The sequence below is a fragment of the Beta vulgaris genome, chromosome 4 (genome assembly GCF_026745355.1).
Source record: "Beta vulgaris subsp. vulgaris cultivar EL10 chromosome 4, EL10.2, whole genome shotgun sequence".
Lineage (NCBI taxonomy): Eukaryota > Viridiplantae > Streptophyta > Magnoliopsida > Caryophyllales > Amaranthaceae > Beta > Beta vulgaris.
Window position 1 is genome coordinate 4594672 of NC_079205.1, and position 14566 is coordinate 4609237.

At 39.3% G+C, this 14566-nt stretch overlaps 2 protein-coding genes across 2 annotated transcripts; one reads left to right on the plus strand and one right to left on the minus strand.

The window, feature by feature from the left end:
- Window positions 1-555: 555 nt before the first annotated feature.
- LOC104891641 (uncharacterized) lies at window positions 556-2676 on the minus strand. The gene has a single exon (XM_010677357.3). It carries the CDS (start codon window positions 2674-2676, stop codon window positions 556-558), a length of 2121 nt encoding a protein of 706 aa, XP_010675659.2.
- A 9412-nt stretch (window positions 2677-12088) lies between these two features.
- Window positions 12089-14309, plus strand: LOC104891897 (hypothetical protein). Its single transcript, XM_010677682.3, has one exon. It carries the CDS (start codon window positions 12089-12091, stop codon window positions 14198-14200), a length of 2112 nt encoding a protein of 703 aa, XP_010675984.2. The 3' UTR covers window positions 14201-14309.
- Window positions 14310-14566: the final 257 nt, after the last annotated feature.

Below are 14566 nucleotides of genomic sequence, written 5' to 3' on the forward strand. Positions count from 1 at the left end.
GTCATTCTAAAGCATGAGGTGAATGACCGTAGATAACTGGTCCGTCGGAATGAGTTACTGCATCTACTTCTGCACGTTGTTATAACAGCCGAAAATCATATGGACATATAACTAAAGAGTAACTAACATTGAAGCTAGTTTCATTTTGCCTCTAGACCTAACTGATATTACCTGCTTTCACAATGCCTACAATTCTCTGCTGAAAATCTTACCTGGAAGGAATGACAACATGCATTCTCTTAGTCAAAAACAAAAGAAAAGAAAATTGATGTGGTTCCACTAGTAAAACATTTATAAAGACATTAAACATGTAGATTATCAATCAGGGAGAAATCAAGGCCATGTTAAGACTAAGAGCTCTCTGCACAAGCTCTACATTTGATTTCCATATAAGCTTTCAAGTATAACCTCAGAGAAGATGCCTAGAATCCAAAATCTGTAATTTCCAAAAGACAAATGTACTGCATTTACTTCTATACATTGTAATAACAGGCAAACATGACAAAAAGGGTATATGAACAAGAGTGCTAACAATCAGGATTTATTCGACGTTCACTAGGCCTTGCTAATTTTGGCTGCTATCACCATGTCTACAATTCTCTGCAGCCGAGCAATTCGACCTAATAGATCAATATCTGGAGACTCAGAAGCACCATCGAAACTGGTTTGAACCCTGTCCTTGTCAATACTAATTGGACTTCCAGCTTTACTCTCAGTTCCGTCTTCAACATCGACTTCTTTCCTAGTACATTCTTCATTCGAAAAACTGCGTACTCCATAGTTTGTTCCGAATCCAGTCGCTTGCATAAAAGCATTATCTCCTGCGGAAGATGAAGGGCTCTCGCGATGGCTCATTGACAAGGTACGGCTTCTATTTTCGTTTACAACACCCTTTAACCCAAACAATTCTGTCAATGTTTGGTGATCATCAAAATTATCATCAGGTTTCACCCCTTTAGTTTGGAAAGAAGAACCACGAGAAGCATTAGATTCACTGCTCTCAATATCAATAACAGGATGACTTGGAGATAGTCTGGACTTCTTAGAGCTAGATTTATATTGATCAGAGGAATCATCAGTCAATACCCTTTTGCCTTTCGGACTGAAACCAGGAGGTACCTCGGCTTCATTCTTTTCCATTTTGATTCTCACCCTCTCTGCTGCTGTCATAGATATCTTTGAGGAACCTAGGCATGGTTGAGTAGTAGGTTCCGCGACTCCTTTTTCTGACATCTTTGAGGTAGCTTGGCATGGTAGAGGACTCAGTTCAGCGTGTCCTTTCTCTCCCACACACTTAGCCTTTCCATTCATAACTGTTGATTTCTTCCACCACTCCAAATAACGCATTGTAACATCCGACTCAAATAGCTTTTGTGGCATGTACAACTTGATGTCTTCGATTGGCCTATTGTAATTCCTCCAAGCAGTCTCCTTCGCCGTGTCACTCAAACGAGGGAAAGCAACCGGGATATCTTGGTCAAGTCCGAACTGCATTGCTACTCGATGAGGGAAATATGGCTCAATACAATCCAATCCAACCAGTTGACTGACCCTTATACATCTACCATAAGACTGCAAATCAAATTCGAATGACCAATTGTTCAACGACATCGAATAAGGTCTCCACCTAAAATCATCACCAGCAGAATCAACATCCAGACCCAAATCATCAGCTCTCAAATTTGTTCTCACTTTGTTCCACCTCATTAATCTAGGCATATCAGTACTCATAATAGGATTAGATTTTGGGCTCAATGTTGGAAACCTTTCCCAAATCCAAACTTGCAATAATTGCAAGGGAGCCCAAAGGACAACTTTTGTCACATTTGTATCATCTTGATCACCTAAATCTCTTAAACTTACAATCTTCTCTTTCAACAACCTCAAATCTCTATATATACAAGCAAGAACAGCCGGCGCCAATGCAATCTTAGTGCCTCTAGCTAAAAGCACAGCAATTTGAAACACACTCTTATTCATAGTACTACGATCATCAGCAGGCAGAACATACCTTGATAACCACAAACACAAAAACGCTTCGTGCTCGAAAGTTCCCTCCTTTCCCATCCAATTCTCCAACCATTGTTGCTGGCTAGCCTTCTTAGACTTAGTCCTCATCATCTCTGAACGTCCCATGAGCAACTTCTCCTCAATCTCAAGCAAATTCTTGGAACTAATTTCACTCAAAACAGATTCCCCTGTTACAGAAAAACCACCCAAAACCATAACATCCTCCAAAGTTATGGTAACTTCACCCCAAGGAAGCACAAATGTGTTACTTTCTGGGCACCATTTCTCAGCAAGCGCAAACATAGATGCTCTACATTTTGGAATTTCATGGGTTGAACCCATGATTGCTTCATATATACATGATTGCTTCCAAATTGATTTACATGAAGGGCTTAATTTTTTGACCCAGAAATTCCAATTCTTTAGTGGGTTTTTCCAGCCATGAAAAAGGACTTTTGAGGAGAGAGATTTGAGAATTGAAAAAATGGGTTTTGAAGACTGAGAAATTTTAGGAGGAGGGTTTAAAAGGGTTTGTGTTTTTTTTGAGGGAGAAAATGAGGGATTTAAGAAATGGGCAATTCTGTAAGTGGATTTTCCACCAGAAGGTGAAACCATTTCTGCTTCTCTTTTCTCTATCAAAGTTTCATCCTCTGGTAAAACTGCCATAATTGGGTTTTTTTTTTTTTTTTTGGGTTGAAAGTTTTTGATCACAAAGATGAGATTTTCTCAACAAAAAAATGGAGTTTGCTGACACTTGAAAATGGGATTTTTTGGGTTATTCAGTTATTGTGGAAATGTAAGATTAATTTGAACCAGTGGAAAAATGGTACTCGTACTATGGAGCGGGAAGAAGACAACTACAATGAAATGAAGTGTCGATTGACTGACTCTTTTCTTTCTTCCCTTTTTTTCTCTCTTTGTTTTCTTTTTTCCTTTAAATTTTTCTTATTTGGAAAAGTTGATGGCTTGGTAGGAGAACAATGGCTCAATGAGCATATGGAAACTGTTGGAAAACAAGTAAACAACAAAATGATGAACTTTCCCTCACCATATCTCTCTAAAAAGTGAGACCATCTCTCTCTAAAAAGCTAAAAGAGAGAGTGCTTTATTTTCTACTAAATCAAACCCATCCTCCCTGTTCTTCTCCAATCTAATCAAGTTAATGAATAACCCAAACACTCATCCGCACCATCATCATGGTAATCCCGAAACCAATATTCTTCGAAGAGTTGGTATTCAAATAGAATCAGAAGATCATGACACTAACCAAGATGATTATATCTTATACAACACTGTCCTTGGCAAGGTAAAGGACCTTAGAGAATTTACGGAACAACAAATCGCTGACTGGGTTGCAACATCTTGGACAACCCACGACATGATCCAAGTTAAGAAGGTTGGGAAAATCTTTTTCTTCCTCTGCTCAGACGACCGTGATAGAGCTGGCCTACTGGATCTTAGCTCCGCAAATTTCCAAGGTGCTCTCATTTTATTCACAAAATGTGAACCCCAAAATTCTTTTAACTCCCACTCCTTCCAGAGGATCCCCATCTGGATCAAAGTAGAAGGTCTCCCTCTTCTCTACAACAAATTGAATGTGGCGAGAAGAGCCCTTGAAAAGTTAGGTACTGTTCTCTATTTTGACGCTGACTCTATGAGGGAGGGATTCAAGGACTTCTTAAGAGCTAAAGTTCTAATCCCTATTAACAACCCCCTCGTTCTGGGTGTCTACTTCAATAGGCAAGAAGGGCCTAGAATCTGGATAGACTTCAGATATGAAGGCGTCTTCATTTTTTGTTCCAAATGCGGAAGAATTGGTCACAAGAGACCAAGATGCAGAATTCCAATGGCAATAGCAAAACGTCATTTCGCTATGGTTCTTGAAGATATTGGCCAAGGGATCTTCTTGCCCATAGTCTCTCCTTTCGTCACCCCCCTTTTCACAAACAAGCTTATCGGGTTAAAAAGGGTCGAGAGACTTAGAACAACTCACGTCAACCTTGTTCAACTATCTGAAGAAAGAGACAAAGATGGTGATAGCTTGTCTGAACAAACATTAGACGATAATCATGGAAATGATGACTCTAGCTCTAGTGATTCATCCAACAATGACGACCCAGCTCATCAGAATAATGAAGATTCGGAAGGCCAAGATAGCAATAAAGAGGGTGAGAAAAACACTTCTCGGGGTAAAGCTTTGGAAGACTACCACGCTGCAGGACCCTCGAAAAGGAAAAGAGTCCATGATTCCGGGAATCAACACGTCCACAAACGTCTCCGGCATGCTCCACATCATCATCATGCATCCAGAATACTCCCATGCACGGGAGTCCACGATGCACGAAAGAGTTCTAGCTCTATGTGTCAGTTGCTAGGGCGCCAGTTTTTTCAAGGTACTGTTGAAGCTGCGACCGCGAAATTCAAAGTCCAAGGGGCTTCAAAGCTTGCAAAGTCCAATGTTCATTCAATGCGCCCCAACTCGCTGAAAAGAAAAGAAGTCCCAGCTGGAATGGTATTCAAGAAGACTGCAGAAAAATTTAAGAAGAAGAGGAAAAGAAGTGAGGAGTTAATGACCTCCAACCATTCCAACCACCTTCCGCAGGATTTGAATCGCCTCTCCCCAGGTAAGTGTGAGTTATTTTCAGCAAGTTTGTTCATTGGGGGAATGTACAATATTATCCTTCTCTCACAAAGGAAGGGTAGCATTGTAATTCCCTATAGTAAGTTTTTCCAAAAACACCCGGATATTTTCTTTCAAAGCATTTTCAGTACCCTCCTACTGGCACTTCTTCTGAAGAGAAGAGTTCTCTCTGCTTATTCTCCTTCTGCTGACCACCTAGCTGCCAATATCCTCTACTATTTATATCTACCCCCCCTTATTAAGCCATTACATCATATCCTCTTTTCGAAAAACTCCTACAAAACACCAAAAATGGCATCCTCTTCCAGAGTCCACCCAGATTCCTCTCTCTCATCCCTTGAATCCGAAGATAATGATCATCACCTAGCCTTCTTTCCCCCTTACGAAGCTGTGAACCTAGCCTCGCTTTTCACAAATGTTCAAATTGCTGATGATGATCGCTTCCTGATTCCTCGCGACCCATATAGCGATTTTTTCATCCCCTTTGGCTCCTTGACATACCTAGATGCCATTTCTCCCTCACACTCAGCCCCTTTTGATACTGAACCCCTTGATGAGGAAATAAACACCTTCAAAAACCCTCCAAATTCTCCAGTTTTGGATTTCGAGATGCCTTGTTCAAACTCCTTCGACCCTTTAAATTTTGAGATGCCCCAAGATGGCTCTCTGCAAAGCCCTACTGAAAACACAAAGACTTTTCAAGAAGAGGTGAGTTCTTGTATTCGGTCACGAATTATCCATTCGTGCAAAGATTCTGAAACATTCTGTCCTGTGCATGTGGAAAACATGCACGTGAACTCAAGGATCCATCAAAAAAGGAAACTTAGGACCACTTCTCTTTCCTTTTCGGAATGGGATAACCTCACCAACTTTGTCGATTCTACCCCTATTGTCCCACCTGTCAAAAATAAAGACTCCCAGTCAAAGATCTCTCAAGAAATCCCCTATAAATTCACTGAAAATCTGTCCTTTTCTCTATCTCCTCTTTCGAGTCTCTCTCTCCTATGCAAACTCCCCCAAACACTCCAAAATCCCCCAATTCCTTTAATTCTGCCCTTTCTGATCTCCCATTTGAGGATTGGGATTACGAAATCGAAACAATGGACCTTAACCCTTCTCTTCCTGAAAAACTTCTCACAAAAACTCCCGCTATCCCTATTCAGACCCCACCTCACTCTATTAAAAGGAGGAAGAAGCGTGTTTGGGAGCCAAAAGGAATCTTGTCCCAGTATCTTCACAATTTTGAGAAAGAAGCTCAGATAATCAATGCGCAAAAGCTGTTTGATCTAAATCTCCCTCCTTCAGATGGCCCTTCAAAGTCAGTGAACTCGAAGAGAATTAAAAGACAAAGGAAAACAAAGGGTAAAGGGATACTGAAATTTGGTCTAAGTGACGAGGATAAATTTGAAATGATGGATAAGGATGCTGGCAATCATGTTTCTTCGTCTTTCAAGGAATCCACTGCCAAGGACAAGACTGAGACGGGGAGGGGGTACGATGGTGCGGCTGACCCACAGCCTTGGTTGAAGATATGAATCTCCTAAGCTGGAATTGTAGGGGGCTCAAAAGCCTTAGCCCTCAGTCATTAAGGTTTCTGTCTAATACTGCTAATGATAAGAAGTTAGATGTCATTTTTCTGTCTGAAACGAAATGTTCTGTTACGGCCTTGGAGCCAATTTTCAGTAGGATAGGTTTTAAAGGGTGTACGGGGTCCGACTCTGTCGGAAGTAGGGGAGGTTTATTTGTTTGTTGGTCCCCGAACGTAGTTGTTTCTGTCATTTCCTCCTCAGCTAATTATGTATGTTGTAATATCCTTGATGTTGCCGGTAATGAGTATTTCGTAGCGTTTGTTTATGGCTCGCCCTATATCTGTGATAGAAATGCTGTCTGGTCTTCCTTAACTACCATTCTAAACAACAACAATGGGAAATGGTTGTTAATGGGGGATTTTAATCAAGTGGAACACAGTCATCAGAAACTAGGAGGTTCAACAGATTTGAAAGGTGCAAATGTTTTTCTGGATTGGAAGCTTAGCAACCACCTTTTTGACCTTCCTTACCAAGGGGTAAATTTCACCTGGACTAACAATCGCTCAAACAACGAAGCAATTTACGAGAGAATTGATAAAGCCTTTTGCAATGCTGAGTGGAAATCGTTATTCCCGAATGCTGAAATCTGGAATTTACCTATTCTTCTATCTGATCATAGCCCTATTGTTCTTCAACTCTATGAGCATAATACGCGAATCAAAAAAAGACCGTATAGGTTGGATGCTTGGAGTCTCAATCACAATGAAGTTGCTTTAATAATTCAAAAGGAGTGGAAGGAGACTCTTTCAGGCTCTTCATCCTTCATTTTGCAAAGGAAAATCCAGAATAGCCTTCGGAAGATTAGAGGATGGGTTATAAATTACAAGTGTCAGCACAATATCAACTGGAGTGAGATTAACAATAGCCTCATTGACCATCAAAAAGGAATTTCTCAAACTTCCCAAGCTGCCCAGGATCAAGAGTTTAGGAATTCTTTCCTCAATACTATCGAGGACAAATCAGTCTATTGGAGGCAGCGTGCAAAATCAAAGTGGGATGAGTTTGGAGACAAATCGACTTCCTTTTTCTACAAGAGTGTTAAAGGGAGATGCTCAAGAAATGAAATCAAAGCTCTGAAAAATGATGACGGTGTCTGGACATCAAACCAAATTGAAATTCAAAACCTGTTCCTCACAAATTTCAAGAAGATTTATCAAGTTAACTATGGTGAAGATAACCGAATTCATCACGACGATTCTTTTTTCAACCCCATTGCAACCCTCTCCCAAACTCACATTAATATCCTTAATGCCCCCTTCTCAAATCAAGATATCAGGAAGGCTTGCTTTAGCTCTAAACCGCATAAGTCCCCTGGCCCTGATGGTACTCCACCGATCTTCTTCCAGCATAACTGGGACCTTGTTGGATCAGACGTGATCAAAAGTGTTAAAGCTTTCTTGCATTCAGGATTTATGTTAAAAGAGCAAAACAAGACTTTCATCACTCTCATTCCCAAAAAGGATCGTCCCCAAGATTCAAAAGATTTCAGACCGATAAGTCTCTGTAATTCTTCGTACAAGATTATCGCCAAGCTTTTGGCCAACAGGTTGAAACCGATCATGGGCGATTTGGTGGATAAGTACCAGAACGCTTTCATCCAAGGAAGACAGATGACGGACAACTGTCTTATATCTCATGAGATTAGTAACTGGGTTCGGAAAAGAAAGAAAGGATCTAGTTTCGCTGGTATTCTTAAGGTTGATCTCAGTAAGGCTTACGATAGAATTAGATGGGATTTTGTCAAAGCTATGCTGATAAGGATGAAGTTCCCTGATTCCTGGGTCGTTTGGCTTATGCAATGCATTACTACAGTTTCCTATTCTATCTTGGTGAATGGTGAGCCCACGGAGTCGTTCCTCCCTTCAGCTGGTCTCCGTCAAGGAGACCCCCTTTCCTCTTATATCTTTATCCTCTGTATGGAAGTCCTCTCTAAAAACCTCTCTAGTCTCCAGGATTCCAAAGAGCTCCAAGGTCTCAAAATAGCTAGAAATGCCCCTGAAATTTCACATCTTTTTTTCGCAGACGATGCTCTATTCTTTTTTAGAGCAATTCCGAAGAACTGCTGGGCTATCAAGAATACTCTAGCAACTTTTTGTGAGAAATCAGGGGAGATGATTAACTTCGATAAGTCTCATGTCATCTTCAGTCCCAATACACCCTTGAAATTCAGAAAACTTATGAGGAAGCCCTTAGGGGTTATGGAGAAAGAGAAAATTGGCATATATCTAGGCTGCCCCATGGAAGTTGATGGGAGAACGACCTCGGTCTTCAATAATGTCATTACTAAAGTGGGGGAAAGAATTGCGTCTTGGAAATTTTCAAACCTGTCTCCATCAGGAAGACTAATTTTGGTGAATACCATCTTAATTTCTTTAGCCTCCAATATTATTTCCACATACTTGATCCCCCAAAATATATCCCGGAAAATCACCTCATTGCTTCTTAAATTCTGGTGGGGATCCTCAATGGATAAAACCCCTATTTATTGGAGGAAGAGATCGCTTATTGAAAAGCATAAGTACCAAGGTGGTCTTAGTTTCAGGAACATCACTCACACAAACAAAGCCCATTTGTTCAACCAAGCCTGGCGCATCCACAAGAACAAGGATTCCCTAATCCATCAACTTTACGTAGCCAAATACAAGAAGGACCCCATCCAACTAGCCATTGATAACGAGGAGCCAAAATCTTGCTCCTATGCTTTCAGAAGTCTTCTAAGTGCCTCCAAGAGCTGTAAAGATGGCTTATACAAAAAACTCGGGAATGGGAATTCTATTAGACTAGCAACTGATAAATGGCACCCGACAAAACTCCTTGTTCCCAAAGATGTGTCCAGATCGGGTACAAGTCCTACTCCTATTTGGGCTTCAGATCTGATTGATCAAAATAAGTCATGGAAACCTTCGGCCGTTTGGAATCAGTTCTCGAAGGAGGATGCAAGAGAGATATTCGCTACTCATATTCCTAAAGCTGTTACAGAAGACGAAATAACTTGGAGTCATACAAAGTCGGGGGCTTATTCAGTAAAATCAGGGTATTGGTTCCTTAGCGGCGATCTTCGTCATCAGCCGAATGATTCAATCTTCTGGAAAGAATTCTGGAAGGCGGATTATTTCCCGAAATGGAAGCACTTTCTATGGAAAATTTTTAACAACGCGCTACCAACGGCGGATAACCTCATCAAAAGAAAAATTTCCGGGATCAACCCAATCTGCTGTCTTTGCAATTCCAAGAGCGAATCCATATCTCACATGCTGCGGGATTGCCAGATCGCTCAAAGAATCTGGAAGGGGTCCCTTGGTATTGTGGCGAGTAACGGGAATAATTTGCAAATTCAGGAGTGGATTAAAAACTTTCTAAATCTTTTCAAGAAAAGGAGGAAAGAAGACGGCCTAATTTCGGAAGTAGAATTCATAGCAACGCTATGGGCAATTTGGGTTCATCGAAACGAAGTCATTTTCAGAGGGGTCCTTCCAAATCCCGATCGAATTATGATGATTAAAAAAGATCACTCCGTCAGGTGGCACACCACGAGGGAGAGGCAGACTCAACGTCTAGCCATTTCTGTTCAAGATATCCACGCAGACTCTAGAAACAACCAAAGACAAGAATGGACAATAGGAGACAGAAATATTTCAAACATCCAAACTCTCGTAGTCGATGGTGCTTGGAAGAACAACGCGAGTTTGAATCATTGGCAAGCAGCGGTGGCCTGGAAGAATGTAAACAATGACCCAAAAGAGGAAGCTGCGGTCAAGATTTTCGCAAACTCAGCAGAACAAGCGGAAGCATATGCTATCTTGAAAGCTATTTCGGACATGGAATGGCGAAGCCCTGGTCTGATTATCAAGACGGATAATATTGAGGTAATTAGAGCTTTAAAGGGAGATTCTCCTTACAACAAAAACATCGAGAATATTATCAAGGACATCAAAAGAATAGCAAATAGTTTTATCTTCATTTCGTGTGCTAAGGTAAGTAGAGAAGAGGTTCAGTTAGCTCATAAGCTTGCCACTCAGGCAAGAAAAAGCTAATCTTTCATCACTATGTTTTACCCTTTGTCAAAAAAAAAAAAAAAAAAAAAAAAAAAAAAAAAAAACAAAATGATAACTTGTACTTGATCACTTTTTTCTTGTTAAGAATGGGAAAAGAGTTGGATGAATTTTTCCAAACTACATGTGAGTCACTTTTGAGAACGGGGTAGTTTAGTGGTTAGAATATTTCTCTCAGTCTCAAGAGGTCTTAGGATATGTTTTCACTCTTGATAAGTTCGAATTTACTTTATCTTAAATGATTCAAATTTAAGTATTCTATTATAATTATATTGTTGTTTTAAATTATAAATTGATAAGGTAAGAATAGAAATTGAAATTGGGCTGGATTTATCAAATCTTATATAAACTCCACGACCTATAAGATTCAAATAAGGTTTTACATTGTTGAATCTGAGTTAGATTTTTTTCTTCTAATCGAGTCGGACTATAGAATTCAGATTGAATTACCATTTTTAACGCTCCTCCGTCCTTTTTCTCTCAAAGTAAGTACAAAAAGCTTTGGATATTAATCGGCATGAATATTCTTAATTTAATCGCGTGCATTTTGAACAAATTGAGAGGTAACTCATGAAAATTCTCTTCTAAGAAATTAACTTCCTACAAAATTCAAGTTACTAGAATGTAGATGAAGTCATGAAAGTATAGAAACTTGGTGTAGCAATTATATTATGTCTCTAAGACAAGCTATAAGGTACGCATATATACCGCTATTCAAAGTAGTGGTTCATTACATAACAGAACCAACGCAAGATAAAAAAGAAAAAGTGCTCCATGTAGGCTCAGTGCGTCCCACACACTAGGCGTGCACCAAGCCATGTAGGCTCACACCTTGTGTGCGGGACGCACAACACCTACATAGTGCACTTTTTTCTTTGTTTTCCTCAGTGACGATTACGGTATAAACCGCTACACCAACTAGCGGTTTTACCTTGTAAACCGCTACCATCAGTGGCGACTTAACATAAAGTTAGGCTATGTTCAGTTCACCTTATTTTTGCTTATTTCAGATCTAATCAGATCAGATCAGATCAGAAAAAATAAGTTCAGATCAGATCAGTTCAGATCAGATCAGTTCAGATCAGTTCAGATCATGCTTATATTTAAAAATCATTATATCTTTCATTACATATTAGTATAAATTATAATAATTGAATATTAATAAAGTACTCATTGAGACGAATCAAACAAGACCCCACATGACATATTTTTTCTTATATATTGAGAAAAATCTAAAAGATAAAATCTTATAATCAGATCAGTTCAGATCAGATCAGACCAGATCAGAAAAAATAAGTTCAGATCAGATCAGATAAGTTTAGATCAGAAAATTTCAGGTGAACTAAACATAGCCTTAATCGCTACTCTTATTAGCGTTTTGTTTTGCCGAAAACAATAAAAATTCTCATGTGCTATCCTACGTAGGAGGTATCCATAAAATTAATTTAAAATTCAGCATGCACTGAAGAAATTAATACTCTCCTTAACATTATCCATGAAAAAAAATTAATCAATAAAGATGGGAGGAAATATTCTTTAAAATATGTGAAATTGAATTCATTGCTTCGAGGACTTGGACTTAATGGTATACTACTAATAGCTAAAATATGAGAGGAAGATAAAAAAAGGCAAAAATTAGCCATTTATAGAAAGAAAAGGAAAGGGGAGCTATGAGTGATAAAAGAAACACCCATATATTTCCATGAGTGTACTCAAACTCTACAAACAAAACCATCCAAAACACTTAAGCAGAAAACAATTTTTCAGAATTTCAGGCCTTAAATCATCCAAAGTTAATGTCTTTGAAGCCAATGGAAGAAAAGAATGAAGAAGAATACACCATTACTGAGGAGAGAGAAGAGCTCATGATTCCACCTTCTTCTGATACAAAACCAACTTTAAGAAAATCCCATTTCCTTAAACCTCTCATAAACCCCATAAATCAATCTTTGCCCAAAATCTCTCATCTTTCCCTCTCTTCTCCCAACAACATTAACAAGCTACTAAAAATAGTTAATTTTAAGGGGAGGCCTAAGCCTCTTAAAGCATGGGAGACATGGGTTAAAGATTTACAACAAACCCATGAAATTATTTGGAAGAAAGTTGGGATTTTTCATGCAATTAAGGCTTCAATTTACAAGATTAAGAGAGATAATGAGTTAATCATGTGTTTAGCTGAGAAATGGTGCCCTGAAACTAACACATTTGTCTTCCCATGGGGTGAATCCACCATTAGTTTGGAGGATGTTATGGTTTTAGGTGGATATTCTGTTTTGGGAAATTCCGTTGTCAACACTTTTAACAACAGTAAATCTGCAAAAATCAAGGAAAAACTGGTAAAATCTTGCTATGTAATTAAAAAAAAGAACCGCAGCAAGCAATTGAGTCATTGTGGATGGATGTATTATCACAAGGGAAGAGGTGGTGAAATGGAGCATGTTGCATTACTTGTTTTGTGGTTGACAAGGTATGTGTTATCTACAAACTTGTACATTACTCCAAATGTTTTTGACATTGCTATTAGTCTTGTTTTGGGTACCAAAATTGCTTTAGCACCTGCAGTTTTAGCTCCAATTTATAGAGACTTGACCTTATTGAAAGAATATATTACGTCTTACAATGAGAAAGATGGTTATGCTTATGGTGATGATGGTTCATACCTTGTTCTTTGTGCACCTTTTCAATTACTTCAACTCTGGGCTTGGGAAAGGTTTCCGGCTTCAAGTCCGAAACCGGCCACTTTGATGTGCGGTGAGCCACGAGCGGCTCGTTGGCACAATGTAATGAAACTCAAATCTGCGAGTTTGAGGTTGGATATTGAGTCTGCTGCTGACAGTTTTCTATGGAGGCCTTATACTTTATGTCTGAAAAACTGGGAGTTCCCCAAGTTCTATTGTGATGATGAAAGATGGGTGCTAATGAATTCTGAGGTGGGTGATGATTTATTGTCATTTGTGAGGTGTCTGAGGGTAAGTGAGTTAGTTGGTTTGGATTGTGTGATGCAATACCTACCACATAGAGTTGGGATGCAATTCGGAATGGATCAAGACATCCCAGATTTCGTTGCTAGATCTAATTCTAATGTTGAGCTTGCTTGGAGTAGCTATGCAAAACCACTTGAAGGGATGAAGTTGTACTTACCTCCTCGATTGTTCGAGGGAGATGTCACGGTGCAGTATTCTACGTGGTGGAGATCACCAATGTTGGCTCTTGAGAATGATACACTGATAACCTATAAAAGGCGGAAGAGAAGTTCGAGGAAAGTTAGGACACTGTCTAGGATAATAAAGGGACCTTTTGGTTTATCTTTTGAGGGTATGGCATCTCCAAACCCATTGAATATCGTTAATGACATGGATTCAGATGCTGGATTAAATCCATTGAATGAGCAAGAGGATGGAAGAATGTATGCCAGTATTGCATCTGAGGAAGTGGAAGGAAAGAAGGTTATGATCATAGATGGTGGCAGTAAGCATTCTGAGGCTACCCATATAGGCCAAGAGACAGAGAGATTGTGTTCTGTGCTTGCTGAAGATAATCATGTCAGTGAAGATGAAATAGAAGTTGTCATGAAGCATGAGTGCAATGCACCTGTTGATGTTGAAGACGAGAATGATGTGAATGGACATGATAGGATCACAGATGGTGGCAACAAGCGTTTCGAGGCTACCCATGTAGGCCGAGGGACTAAGAAATTATGCTCTTTGGAAGCTGAAGACAATCATCTTGGTGAAGATGCAATGGAAGCTGTCATGAAGCATGAATACACAGCACCTATTGATGTTGAAGATGAGAAAGATGATCTCAAACAACTTGAAGCACGAGGTCTTGTGCTTGAATCAAGGATTAGTAAGCTAGAGAGGTTAGTTGCTAGGTACAAAGTGGCTAAATTAAAGTCTAAGGTATAACTATACATGCATCAATGTTGGCTTAAAGAGAGTAACACATACAACCTCCTACTTTGTAGTAAATTGGATGATTCAGTTATATATAATGTAATTATAATGGACATCGATGAACACCAAAGTAAATGAGCTTATGGAGATAGGCTGGTAGTATATTAGTTCATATAGTATACCTTTTGGTCTTGAGTAATGAATATCCTTGTATTTAGTATTTAGTGATTTGTGCAGAAAGAAGAATCCAAAAGATTGTTTATGATGGATTATGCTTTTTACAGTATGATTTAATTTGTTTTACTTCAAAGCTACTCAGACAGAGAAATGCTACTTCATATATGTGGATCAAAGATTCAAAGGTTTCTTGGATTAAGG